Raw genomic sequence first — 13,836 nt, 5'->3', positions numbered from 1 at the left:
CATTTTTTTATTTCTACAGTCAGACCGCATCAATTTTTTTTTTCAAATGGAGTAGCAGTGCAATTTTTCAAATTAAGCCAGTGTTTCACATATCACAGGATGTTTTTATTATTCATTTTACATTCCAACAAATGACAAACAAAATGGAAAGTCTATTATATATACAACTTTAAATTATGGAACACTTTTTGGCAAATCAACTGTGATCAGTACTATACCTGCTTTTCTTTAAAACAGTCAATTCCTTTTAAGTTCTCAGGGGAGATGTTATCTTTTGTGGTCAGAGAAACAAGGCTCACACATTGTATTTCATTATATTTGTTGTTCCTCAATTTTCATTGTCAACTTGTAATCTTTCTAACATATTTATATTGAGAGAATAATGTATTGGTTTTAACACTAGTTTATTGACTCCTATCTTGTGTTTTAAATTTTCACGATTTACAGAAGTCAAATAGTCCCATCTAGATATTGCCTATACCATTGAGATATTGCAACAGAAATCCTGAAACATGATTTCTTGGGTCAGAAAAGGGAAGGAAAACATCGAGTGCACCGAGGTGTAAAGTAGTGAATGCTTATATCATAAGTGCTGGAAAAAAAAACACATAAGAATTACTTGTGGTAAAAACATTTGCGTGCCTTTGGCAGCATGCCAGCAAAGAATACATGAGAATGAAGTTTCCAAAATTTTGCTCATTTCAACAGCATTGTGACAATTCCTTTTTTATTTCTGTCTGTTATGAGAATATTTTTTTCTCAAGCCATTACAGGCTTAATTTTTTTCTTTTATTTCACCTGGTGACAATTTTTTTTCCTCGAAATCCTCCTAACCCCCCCCCCCAGAAATCAAGTGGTTCTCCCCTAAGTGAGCCCCTGACCTATACGGGCCAGTGGATTACTTCCTCAGTAGAACTGATATGCCTGCCAGTACCGGTGTTTATCGCCTACGGAAGCCATCATTCTTCAGTCGATCAAAGGCGCCTTTCGTACCAAAAAATACACGACAGCTGCAAAAGTGCATCACTGTCAACTGCATAACTATAGAACACATTGAAATACACAGTGGAACGTTCACAACGTAAAAAATGTGCCCATACCGAGAAACAAGATGGCGTCCGTTTCGATTCTTCAACTCAGATTTTGTCCTACAGTTGTGCGCATGCGCAGACGGTAGCTTTAGCGAAAGTGAGGCAAAATCAAGAAAATATAAAATAAAAATGGATAAAAAATATTGTTTAAAAATAATGTAAGGCATGTATCACCAAATTTTGAACATTTCTGACGGTATTTCACCTATACGAACACCCATGCCAAACATCACAATAATCAAATCAGTGGTTTGAGGAAAAAGTGAAAATACCGTAGTGGTTTTCAGAAAAAAGCTAAAAAAGTGACTTTAAAATGATTCAATCAATAAAAGAAAAAAGATTGTTTGAGATACATGCCAAGTGACCACCAGACCAAATTTCAGAAAAAGTTACTGAAGCGTTTCTGAGATACCTGCGTCCACAGCATACGGCCCACTATGTTGGCCATATTGGGCCGTGTCATCACATAGTACCTTGTGCCCACAGGGCACAAAGTACTAATAAGGTGTCACACCATTTTTTGAATTCTGGAGAAATTGGCTTGAATCGCTTCTTCATGTACCGTTTCAGGTATTCCTTAGTTGCATATTTTGGATAGGGTCACACGTTACAGCTACTGTGCCTTTAAAAAAAATTATGAAAATAAATAGGAAAGTTAAAAATTACCACTTAAAAGAATCAAGGCAATGTTGCTATAACTTTATCACGGCTAAACAGGCTCAACTAAAGTCACCTACAAGATGATCATGGTAGTGTCATGGTAGTTATCAGACAAGTTCTGACTTTAAGATCATTTTCAAGTTCAACCCTTTCACCCCAGTTCCCTGTATACAGGTCCAACTTTACCATAGAAAACAATGGATGTGGGACAAACCATGGTGGTGAAAGGGATATAATCTTTACATAATTTACCCCATTCTCACTTGGAACAACACCACTACACTTGTAATCTGTTGTAGGATTGATCTGATATCTATTACACAGCAAGTTACAATATACATAATGTATGTACTAAAAGGACACTAAACTTTTTGAACCTATGTTCCTTATGGATCATAAAGAGTAAAATTGAAGTCCCTGCCTTTCTGCTCTAGTTTGTGCACAAGATGGACATCACATAAATAGATAGTCAGCTAATACAGTACCTTTCAAAGCAATTATGAAGCAGTGTCTTCTGAATCGTTGAAATCGTTTGTGTTGAAGGTTATTAACAGCCTTGTGACAAGATTGTCGTATTTGTAGGTGTTATTTTCAATGGCAATGCACGATCGGCCACACTGTAACGCTGCCACAGTAGTTGATCCTGTTGTTGCAAGGGAAAACAGATATATTAGATGAAAATATGAAATGAGTCAGGTGCTCGAATTGAAACATACAATATACATGTATGTATTTTAGTGACAAACTATGAAATTTCATTGCTGTGATTTCTCCAAGTCCATAGTTACACTTTAAAGGAGACTTTAACCAAGGCTGATTTTTAAATATGTGCTAGCTATGGGTATGTTATTCAAGAGACACCACTTAGACTATTTATAACATGCCCAATTTTTAACGAAAATGGCTAAAAATTGTAGCAGAAGTTGTATTCTAGGGCTTCATCAACTTCATGGATATTGATTCATGGGAAAAAAAGCCAAGCTTGGCACATTCATCACGTGATATGACAGGACCATTTCCCAACGTGTATTGCCTTGTTCGTTTGCTCTACACAAGAGCACATACCCTGGCGTTACTGGGACTATGAACGGATGAACAATGCCATACCCATTGGAAAATTGTCCCTTCTTTACACAAGATAAAAGTGCATAGCTTAGCGCTTTTTCCCATGAATATATTCATGAAGTTGATGATGGGGGAACCCCTTTGATTAAGTAGCACACACTTGCTCAACCAAAGTTACGAGTATCTGTTGTACATTTTGGGAATAAACGACAGGAATCTACTTTCTGATGTGTATAGTTCCATGGCCAAATGGGCAAAGCAGTGTTTGTCTCTGATAACTTAAACCGGTAAATTTGAATCTCTCGGGACAGCAGTGGGTGCACGGTTTGCCTATCTCCTTTGGCAAGAGGTTTGGTTAATTTCGCTTATCTACTATGACTGAAATGTCAAGGTATCCACAGTTCACAAAATCATGTTAAAAAATATTCCTTTGTTAGAGCTTCACATGGAATCAGATTTTATGCAAAGCTCTCTTTTGCACTGTTCATCTTTTCAAATTCAAATGAGATAAACATCATGTTCATGTTAGCTGCATTATCTAACATCACAGATTACACTTACCAATCCCACTGCACAAGTCCAAGACTAACCATCTTCAGGGTGAATTGTGTTATCAGCTGATTCAGTAAGTCAACCGGCTTCTGCTTTCTCGTGACAATTTCCATCTTCTCCACGATATAGTTTTTCCATCGTACATGACCAAAAGTTATGATGAGAAAATCCTCCATCAAAGTTAACTTGGCTTGCAGTAACTGTGCCCTGTTGTGACCAATAGGACACCACAACTCCAAACACTGACTGAGCCATAGTCACTGCAGATCCTATTTCAAAAGAATATGTAATATGTATTAGATCAGAACAGAAAGTATATTTTCAGGCTCCTGCCTGATGAAATTTCATATGAATTGCAGTGGGTTTTTTTTTCTTAAATGCATCCAAATTAAAACTCAATTGGGGTCTTGCCAGTTGACACTGGGGGAAAAGTGCCAAACACATGAAAAAGTTACATTAACCTGTCGAAAAACCCTATAAGATTGACCATAGCAGCAGTCCATATAGAGTGGCATATACACTTGTACCTGCCGGTATTCAAAATATATTGTACTTAGCTTAACCCTTTCACCCCCAGTTCCCTGTATACAGGTCCAACTTAACCATAGAAAACAATGGATTTGGGACAAACCATGGTGGTAAAAGGGTTAAATACTGCCAGTGGTCAGATAAAAAAATAAACATAAATACAGCAAACCAACAAATTTTATACTAACCAGTATCAGTGTTGCTAACATAGTAATAGGCAAATTCCACATTCTCTATGTTACCAGATTTTATAATTCCATCTTTCACCATGGCCATCTGAGCAATATCACATGTTACAACCACATTGTAAAAAGGAACTGAATTCGCCATGTTAATGGCATGCAAGGAAATGAACAGTGCCTTCAGCTCTTCCGCAGACCATACCTATTAAAATGTTGTACGAAACAGAGAATGAACACAGTTAGTTCTTAACTACCTTTAGGGGGTTCCTGGACATTAGTTTGATTCATGGGAAACTTGTTTCCAACTACTCCGTACCAACTGTAGAAAGTATTTCTGGACTAATGAATTAATCATGATACTTGATCGAAAACCCTTTTCTCCTCACAAGAGGTCAGAGATCCAGAATCAGTATCAAACAAAGTCATTATCTTGATTCAATTCAAACAGGGAATTAATTATACAATTTAGTTGAAATGTTAACTTGTATTAAAATTAGCTGCAGTAAAAACATAACCAGGAAAAAGTCATGTTTTTGTTGCACCGTATATCTCAGTACCAAATTTTAAATATCAGCTGATGGTGAATTTCTGAATAATATCTTTAGACTTTGTTATCAAACATTTCATAATTACCTTAGGTAGATCCATTACAGCCAGCTGAAACCCACTGAATTCAGAATAGCCTTCCTTCAGCTGGTCATTACCAATTCTTCCGACATCCCCTTTAATGGTAAATGCTTGGGCACCATCTTTGCCATTTATCCCCATTTGGATTTCATGCGTGGTTCTTCGTTGTGTTTTAAGGTGGTCACACCATTTTTTGAATTCTGGAGGAATGGGCTTGAAAGACATCTTCATGTAGCGTTTCAGGTATTCCCTAGTTGCATATTTTGGATATCTTCGTTGAGCTTCCTCCCAATCTCCCTCTGTCAAAGAAATAGAATTTCCAATAACTTTTCCATACTGTGGTCATTAACCTTACATACCTTGTATCAGTAGTTACTGTATAATGGATGAGAAGTTGTAACAGTATACATGTATAATCATTACATGGACTAAGTCAATACTGCTAAGACTAAATATGAGTTACCACTCACACTCCTTAGGAATATACCACGGTACTTCTTTTTCAGGCAAACCACTGCCATGGTCAAATTTAAAAAATCATTCACTAAATCTGTATATCTCACCTGCTGTTAAATAGGCGAAAGATTGCTGTATGGCATTCAGTTTCACTAAGTGATAAGTTCCTTAGTGAACTGATGTTCATTAATCTCCTTATTTTTCACTTGATTCAATATTTCTTCAGCGGCTTCTGGATGTAAATTTGATAGTCCCTGAAGAACGACTTTTTCATCTGTGGTTTGCTTTTCAAGTGTTTCATTGTAATCCTTTGATCTTTCAGTTCGCCATCCCCAAACATCTTCATTACTTCCTCCACTAACATATAAATCTCTGGCTTGAGTAAAGCAAGTTTACATGCTTCCTTTAGTACAACGTCATCTTTCTGAAAGAGAAATTGTATTTCAATTATGTAAGGAAGCACAGAGCTTTTGGTTTACAAATTCATAACAGGCCAAGCACCAACCCTTAAAGCTCTCTGTGTCCCACAGATAGCAGTGGGTCATGCAGTCTGCCTATCTGTCAGCAAAAGATTAGATCAATTTTGCCTTTAGAGTTGGACCGAATTGTGGCGTATTTTGTTGAAACAGCATTCAACAGACATTCACTGGATTATTATGAATGAAAATTTGTCGGAAATATTCCTCTGTTAGTGCTTCACATGCAAGCTGCATTCCTTTAATTTCTGGTCCCTTGTTTATTTAAAACAGTGATGCTGCACTCCCCAGGACCATAAATAGCAACAATTTGCAAAGCATTCTGACCTGTAGTTGTACAAATTTTCTATACTGAGCACTTTTCCATAGTGCCGACTTATTTACATATTTTTGATACAAATATTCTGTTTCAACCTTGGATGCAACTACACGAATTGCAAAGATTCAGTAAATCTTTGAAGTGGATAGACATACAGATAAAGATAAAGACAGCCATTCATGGATACAGATAATGCATTATGAAAACAGATGGATGCATATATATTGAATTACTTACCTCATTTAGAATTACTTTGCAGGCATTCCTTAAATCCCTTTCTTTCTTATCTTTGCTTAATTTAATATTCTTGGAGTAGTCATGACAGAAAGCAACCTATTTTCAATAAAAAAAAAACAATATATGAAGCACGGATAAGAACTGATCTTCCTGTGCTATTTGAAGCTAGCAACTATACAAAATTCTTAGTCTCATTAAGTTATAGGACAGTAATCTTCTATCAAGGCCTTTAAGGGATTGTCTCAGCTTGTCGTATAAGTTCAAAAATACCGTCAAGGACAGCGTGCTCACATTCAGTTTGAATTGGTCCATTCAAGTATTATTTAAACCAGAAAAACAAGAATGAAAAAACTAAATAAGGTCTGAAACTTAGGTACTGGAGGTCATCTTTAGGAACATGCATATCCGCATATCCCAAAATTTCATGTTTTTGAACTTATGTGACAATTTGAGATGGTCCCTAAAATATTTGATTCACTGAAAATAAAATCCAATTGAATCACAAGACTATGATTTCACATGAAAAAAATGACGATTCAAGACTGTTACTTTCTTTTACCAGTAATGTAGTGATTATAATTGAACTTTTCCATTCAAGAAAATCTAAATATTTCTTTTAATGCTCATCACTGAAATAATAAAATGTGGTACCTTCTCTTGGAATGTCATTGGGTGTCGGAATTCACCACTAGAATTGTGCTCACTGGCAAGCCAAAGTTGCTCTTCCTCCGTGAGTCCAGCATACACAACACAATACCGGGTTTTGAAAAAGGCCCCTCCAACACTTTCCTCTGATAACTGCTTAGCTGCCAAATACTGATGCTGGCCTCCAATCACGTGATATTTGTATCCACCAATCTGCAAGTATGACAAATGAGTATCATGATTAATAACTGAAACTTTACAATGCATTTAATGTGATACATTCTGTGAAGCTGTAATTTTGAATTCAACAATGAAAGTGGGTTGCTTGGTCTGTCTATCTCTGTTGGCGAAAGGGTCAATCAATTTTGCATTAATATTACGATAATCTACATGTTGCATACAAGAACGCTGAATGTCAACATACAAGTGATATACAGCTGGCCATAGTAAGCAAGTTCTAATTTTACAATACATGTACATACCATACGTTTCAGATGTACGGAGCAGTTCTACAGATACTGCATAGGACAGACATACATACCCCAAGTACATCCTTAAATGCATTTGTACAGACGCCACAGCCAACTAAACGTCCCCCCCAAAAAAAATCAACCAAAACAAAAAACACATCTCCTGGTAGACATATACACACCAAATCGGGAGAAAAAGTGGAATTTCGGCATGACAAAAACAAATTCAGTTACATTGAAAATCTTTCACATTTCAATTGTACTTACATTTTGCTCACAGAAATCAGACTTGCTCACATTCACTATAACACACAGAGCGTTGTAAGAGTCATCTGAAAATACTCTCATTTTCTCAACAAGGCTCCCAAGAAATGTCTCATCCGTTGATCTAACCTGCTTCCCCAATGCCAAATTGTTTATATTCAGTTTGTAGTGGCCTGTTAAAAGAGAAAGAAACTGAAATTATAGATAAGCATTTTTTTCGAAGAGCAAAATTACATTCTGCAGTCCCTATTAAATCTTCTATATTCGCTGAGTTACAGAAGCATGTGACAAGCAGTGTATCAAGACTGAATTCAAATACCTCAAACTGAAGTACCATCTCTGAGTTTTGCCATGATTATCAGTAGTTGTAAAGCCTATAAACACCAGTGAGATACTTTGATGTGTTGAGACTGGCAGGTATAACAATTTAAGGTACACAACTATCTTATTCACATGACAAGAAAGTAACACAAAAGACACTGGGCTCCCAATTACTAAGATAAGGTGCTACACAAATAGCATGCCAAAAAAATTTGGGCTCTTATGTTCTACATAGGAATATTCAATGTTTACTAAACTTTGGACGAATCCTACTTAGGTTCTCCCAAGGCGCTTAAATAGGAAATATCTTAAAAATGCCTTTAAAAGACCAATTACAAAAAATTCACAATAATATACAAATTTAATCATCTTAAAATGACATAAACAACAACTGAGCTCTACCTTGGAAACATACAAACCAACTTATGAAGCAATCTGATAAGTTGTCACTGTTTTAAAAGCTTTTCACGTTTCAAAATCTTTCATAATTTATTTGTATTTATTGATTATTATGATTCACATTGTTTTCTGAATTCCATCTACATCTCTGTGAACGAAAAATTAATCTTACCACAATATCCAGCTTGGACATTTTCCATGATCAGTTCTTGTCTTGACTTTGTGTTTTCCTTTGTCTTTGGCTTCTTTACTTCAGTGCGTGTTGGCTCCTTACACACTTCTGACAACCTCTTACGTCTGTTTGAGAATAGAATAAAGGGATATGTAATATATGTAAATGTATGTAACAATATTTAAATGGAAACATTTATACAGTTAACATTATTTCTTGTACATACTTCTCACGATCTGGAAAGGGAAAACATTTTTACTTACAATTTTTGTTTTACATATTCAAGATGATGAAATGAGGAGGGTGTTTGTGGTCAAAATTGGCTTTATTACACTACAAGACTTGCAATCCAGTCAAAGGCTCCAGGGAAGGCAGGGGTACTAAACAGGCATGTGCCAGATATAAAGTGCATTGTGGGAAATCCATGTTTTAAAGGGAGGGGTGGGCATGCGCAAGTTTGGTCTATGTTCCATAGGGCAGGCTGTTACCCAATACTAGTAATTTCAACCAACCACAAGTCTAGCGATTTCGTTAAAATCCAAGAAAATGACTGGGCCTCCCCAACTCCAAACAGTTGCATCACAGGAAAAAGCACAAAATAGTGGCGCTTTTTAGCATGTGACAGGTCTGAACCATTAACGTATGGGTACAAGCACTGTTGACCTCCCCACATTTTGACAATCAACTGTATATTTGCATATCGTTCATTCACTTTGAGCGTCCGTTTAAGAAACAATACATGGGGTACAATGGATAAGCTATCTATCTTGGTCTATTGATCATCGAAATGTCAGGAGGTCAACAATTTTTATACCCGTACAATAATGGTTCAGACCTGTCATGTGCTAAAAGTGCCATGATTGAAATACACAGAGTTGAGAGGGCCTACAGATCCAGTTATTTTCTTGGATTTTAGCAAAATTGCATGACTTGTAGTTGGTGGAAATGACTTGTATTGGTTAACAGCCTTCCCTATGGGACATTTCGACAAAAATTACACTTGCCAACCCTTACCTTAAACCACTCAGTATACTTAAGGACCCCTCCAGGGTCTATGGTACACTGCTGTAAGGACTGTAAGATTTGTTCTCCATGCCCTTAACAAATTAACACTTGTCAATGCTGTGTTGGCATGGAATTAAAAAAAAATTGCATGAATAAGTACACAATACAGCAGTGTGTAGTGAGCTCAAAGTAAAGAAAGGATGGTTTGTCACAAAGTAGCATGTGTAACCTTTGCTTCCAAAGGCCACAAAACTAGCTCACAAATGTCCAAGGTGTGAAGGTGTACCATGCCAACAAATTTGAAGGAGACTAAAGACCTGTATTTGTTTAGGTGATAAACATTCACACCTAGGACATGAGCATTACAAAACATCCTTTGTCCTTCACCCTGTGCTTGCACAACAGCTGAGTTATGGTAAACCCTTGGTGACAGGATACATGTACTCCTCTGTGAGAGAGATAACTCTTTTTAACTCCCTACATACTTTCTTGAAAGTGATTTTTGACACAGATGTGATGTATACCGGTAAATGTTTACACAAACCATTTTATTACAATTGTATGTTCACACAGTGTGGAAAAGTTTTTTATTTTGGGGGATACCTAGGATAACTCTTACTGTGCTAAATGTTTGGTTAAATCTTACATGCATGGCTCCTGTAAACACTGTCTGGAGTCATCGGAAGCAAACACTAAAAAAAACTTTGCATATGTGACGTGTGTAATAGAGGTACACTGTTGTGGTTAATCCCAAATGTCTGTGACAGTCGTGAACATATCACACATTTTTTGTGCAAAAATGTGCATTGCACAATCCAAAAATTTTCATTTGGGCATAAGAATGCACTTCTGTCACTGCCATCAAATCAATGTTACTGAGCGCATGGAAATAAAAAAATGACTTTCTTTTTATGTTCATGCTACGTGTTAGTTCATCTTACCTGTTGCGAATACAAAAAGTAATCTGTCACAGTAAATCTGATAAATAACTGTGCAAAAATTCAATCACTCAATAATTCCACTGGTAAGGTAAGGGTCAAGGGGGAGGGCCCACTGTCAGAATGAAATTACTGTTATTGACCATTTTCACATATGCAGTATAATGGAAGCTATGAGTCATGCAGTCAATTCATAGCCACAATCACATAAAAGAAAGACAAAGAAAAGAACTAACTTTTTATTGGCAGTGATTAGGTCTTCCGTGAGGTCCTCCATCATTTTTGTATTAGGCTCCTGGCTGCTACTATCACTGTCAGTGTCAGGTGTGGTTCCAGAGCTTGCAATGAATGAATCACATGAATTTGCATCTGACAGACTGTCATTGTTTTCTGGTGGAGAAGCATCAACCAGTGTGTTGTATTTGTCAACAAACTCTTGCACAGTCTTGCTATCTTTAAAGTTTTTGCAAAAGCTGTTTCCTCCCACATAAAAGTTGTCAATATGTACAGCCCGTGGCCTATCTTCCTCCTCCATAAAAACAAGCTGTTGGAAAAAGGAATCACAAATGAAAATGGCACTGTGTTCATATAATATGAAGACAAATTGGTTTCAAAGGCAGTATTTGCAGCATGTCATCGTAGATGAAATATACCCCCACTTAGTTGTTTGACTGTGCAGTTATGACATGTGGTGATTCCATTAGTGCTAGAAATAGAATGGTATGAACCATAATCTTTCATTATCTGTTTGTATAAAATTTATTTTAGAACATGTCTCCAAAATCAAGGATTGGTCTATAGCTGTGATGTTATGATGAGACATTGTAGATAGGAAAATGCCAATATTGTAAGGCTGTTTGTAATGCATGTGCTTGCCTTGAAAGTTGGAAGCAGTTTCATGACACAGAGAGGTCTAGGACCCATATCAGTGGAAAATACACATGTAAAATCTTCCCATGTTTACATCTTGCTCACAACACACACTGTTCACTGATCCAATAGAGTGCTCATATTCTTCAACTTACAAACCCATCGATTCAGATTTACTGACAGAAAGTACTAAATCTTCAAATATTTTTGCAAGCCATGGCTGCTGATAGAGTCACCTTGTGGTATTGACACCTAGTTTACATTCTTGGGTATATAATTGATTGTGGGAGGGAATGTTGTGTACACACAGGCTCTAAATAATACAAATACAATGCCATGTTTACTCAACCTGCACACTATCCTGGACAACCTGTTGACACCATCTCAAACTTACAAAAGACTGACACGAGACAGTGGACTCATGTGTACCAGTGTGAGAATGCCATAGTTGTGATAGTCGCCTAATTTTCTTGCATGAAAGCTAAAATTTTGGCATTTTTGTTGTCTAGGTTAAGGAAATAGTTTCTTGACTTGTCAAAGCTCATGCAAACCCTCTAATCTCACTGCCATAGGTGATTTATAGAGCCACAATATATCAGAACCAGTTGAGTAATGTGATGCGCATATGATGAAAACACTCCCCTATAAAAGTTAGCGCGGAGGTAAATACTCCACGGTCCACATGTGCAACGAACGCACGATTGTAACCAACAGTAACAACCCCAAAAGAGTACAAAAAGTAGCTTGAGTAAAACGCGTGTTGTCTTGTGGCTACCTCCACGGTCACACAAACTACATACCCGAGTATCATTGCCATACAAGCATGGGTAGATGCAGAGAACTGTTGCTCGAATGTATTGTATGTCTGGTTTTCGGTTGGACGATTTCATGCTCGTTTTGCGGCCGGGTTTTGCGGCTAAATGAAGCTGTGCAAATATGCAAATGGAAAAGCCTGACAAGTAGAAGTACAAATGTATCGTTCCATACCTTAACATGCGTCACCTTCTTTTCGCTATCAGACGGCACTTCTGCATGCTTAACCGCAGAAAACTTTCTGCCGGCTGTTCCTGATCTACCAGGGTGGTGGAAAAGAGGTTTGCCCTTGTCTGTCTTGTTGCGAGGTGCCACAAATACGAAGGGACGGACGCTGCACTCGTCTTGCCACACGAACCACCACAAATTGTTACGGTTGCTACTCGATGCGGTTGAAGACATTTCTGATTCGCGAAGTCGGAGAGCTTCTTCTTGCAATGTTGGAGTGTCGATGACGGCTGTCGGAATAAACCAACAGTGAATGCAGTACTCATAATCTCTCCTCGAATCATCGCCGCGTGCCGTTTAACACCTTGCTCGCCGTCTTTTGTTGAGAAGAGCTAAATACAGTTCGTCGATTTCCGGTTACCTCTCTACGGGCTCGCTCGCTTACCATGTACCACACCACTGATTCAAGTCACCTCGTTCGGGAACTACCTCGTAGAAAGGCAAAGTTACGTTGGACACTGGTACAGCAATTTTTGCGACGTCACTGATGTTAGTGCCACGGCCACTTAATGGGACTGGGCTTGCAATTTTCTTGCTGTGAACATCGCCAAACCATCGTTTTTTTCACAAATAAACGGATAAACCTTAACGATATATTTTACACAAACCTGAGCATTTGAAGATGATGACAAGCATGTTGCGGTCGCTCATGTGCATAGGCCTAATGTGTGGAGAGAGTGTCCGACACGAGCAGTGCGTGAAGCTCACACAAAATCTCTAGGCCTACTGGCCTGTGTGCGAAATTAAGAAATAGCTTCAGGTCATAAGGACCTGCACCAAGTCAAAGCTTCAGGTCCTTACAGAAAACTGCCGGTCCTCAATACATGAAGTTGTTAACGACAATTAAAGTCAACTTCTCCACCAATATTATGCTTTTGAATGTTGTAATATTTAATTTTTTCATGTCCTTTTATCAATAGAGTCAGTAAGTATTCTCTGAAAAGGACTATTGTTCACATAGATTGCAGAATATATAGTGTAAGTGAATGAATCATTCAGCTACATGATCTGGAATCTGAAAAAGATCACAGCCCTCATCTTCCTCACTGTCATGCGCACACATTTATCAATGTTTTCCACCACGGGGGGGGGGGGGGACTATGGGACTAACAGGCCAAGGAGAATTTGAAATTTTTTCTAGTCATGTCCAATCCCCCACTCTCGGACTATAAAATTATGTCAAACACCCAGAGGCCGGCGAATACAGGCTCATGCACAGGCTACATGTGGCTGTTGAAAGCGAGAAAGTTTGTCTGTCATGATGGTGTTCTCTAAATTGCTCTGTATAATTGTACACTACACCTGGGCATGTGATATTGTGCTGAAATCACTTCTGAAATTAGCCAACGCGAGCCTGTGCTAGAAGAGTGAGTGAATAGCTTAGAGTAAGGGGAGTGTATGAATAATTTTTTTATGCAAACATTGTTCTTTTTTATTGTTATGTAAAACATAAGGGAGAAAATACCTGGTATGTATTTTGATATGACGTATGGATTACTTTCAAAAATTTTCAAAAAA

At 37.6% G+C, this 13,836-nt stretch overlaps 1 protein-coding gene across 1 annotated transcript; it reads right to left on the bottom strand.

Annotated features, from left to right (window-relative positions):
• Positions 1 to 385: 385 nt before the first annotated feature.
• Positions 386 to 12,707, bottom strand: LOC139142177 (uncharacterized). Its single transcript, XM_070712031.1, has 12 exons — positions 12,265 to 12,707; positions 10,644 to 10,951; positions 8,465 to 8,589; positions 7,576 to 7,745; positions 6,845 to 7,051; positions 6,194 to 6,289; positions 5,269 to 5,585; positions 4,712 to 5,004; positions 4,085 to 4,280; positions 3,378 to 3,637; positions 2,237 to 2,394; positions 386 to 1,713 (listed from the first exon to the last, which is right to left on the bottom strand). Exons 1-7 carry the CDS (start codon positions 12,490 to 12,492, stop codon positions 5,373 to 5,375), a joined length of 1,347 nt encoding a protein of 448 aa, XP_070568132.1. The 5' UTR covers positions 12,493 to 12,707; the 3' UTR covers positions 386 to 1,713; positions 2,237 to 2,394; positions 3,378 to 3,637; positions 4,085 to 4,280; positions 4,712 to 5,004; positions 5,269 to 5,372.
• Between the last annotated feature and the right edge of the window lie 1,129 nt (positions 12,708 to 13,836).

Source organism: Ptychodera flava, chromosome 10 (assembly GCF_041260155.1).
Source record: "Ptychodera flava strain L36383 chromosome 10, AS_Pfla_20210202, whole genome shotgun sequence".
Classification (NCBI taxonomy): domain Eukaryota; kingdom Metazoa; phylum Hemichordata; class Enteropneusta; family Ptychoderidae; genus Ptychodera; species Ptychodera flava.
The sequence above is the reverse complement of the archived record's forward strand: the minus strand, read 5'-3'. Positions and strand labels throughout refer to the sequence as shown.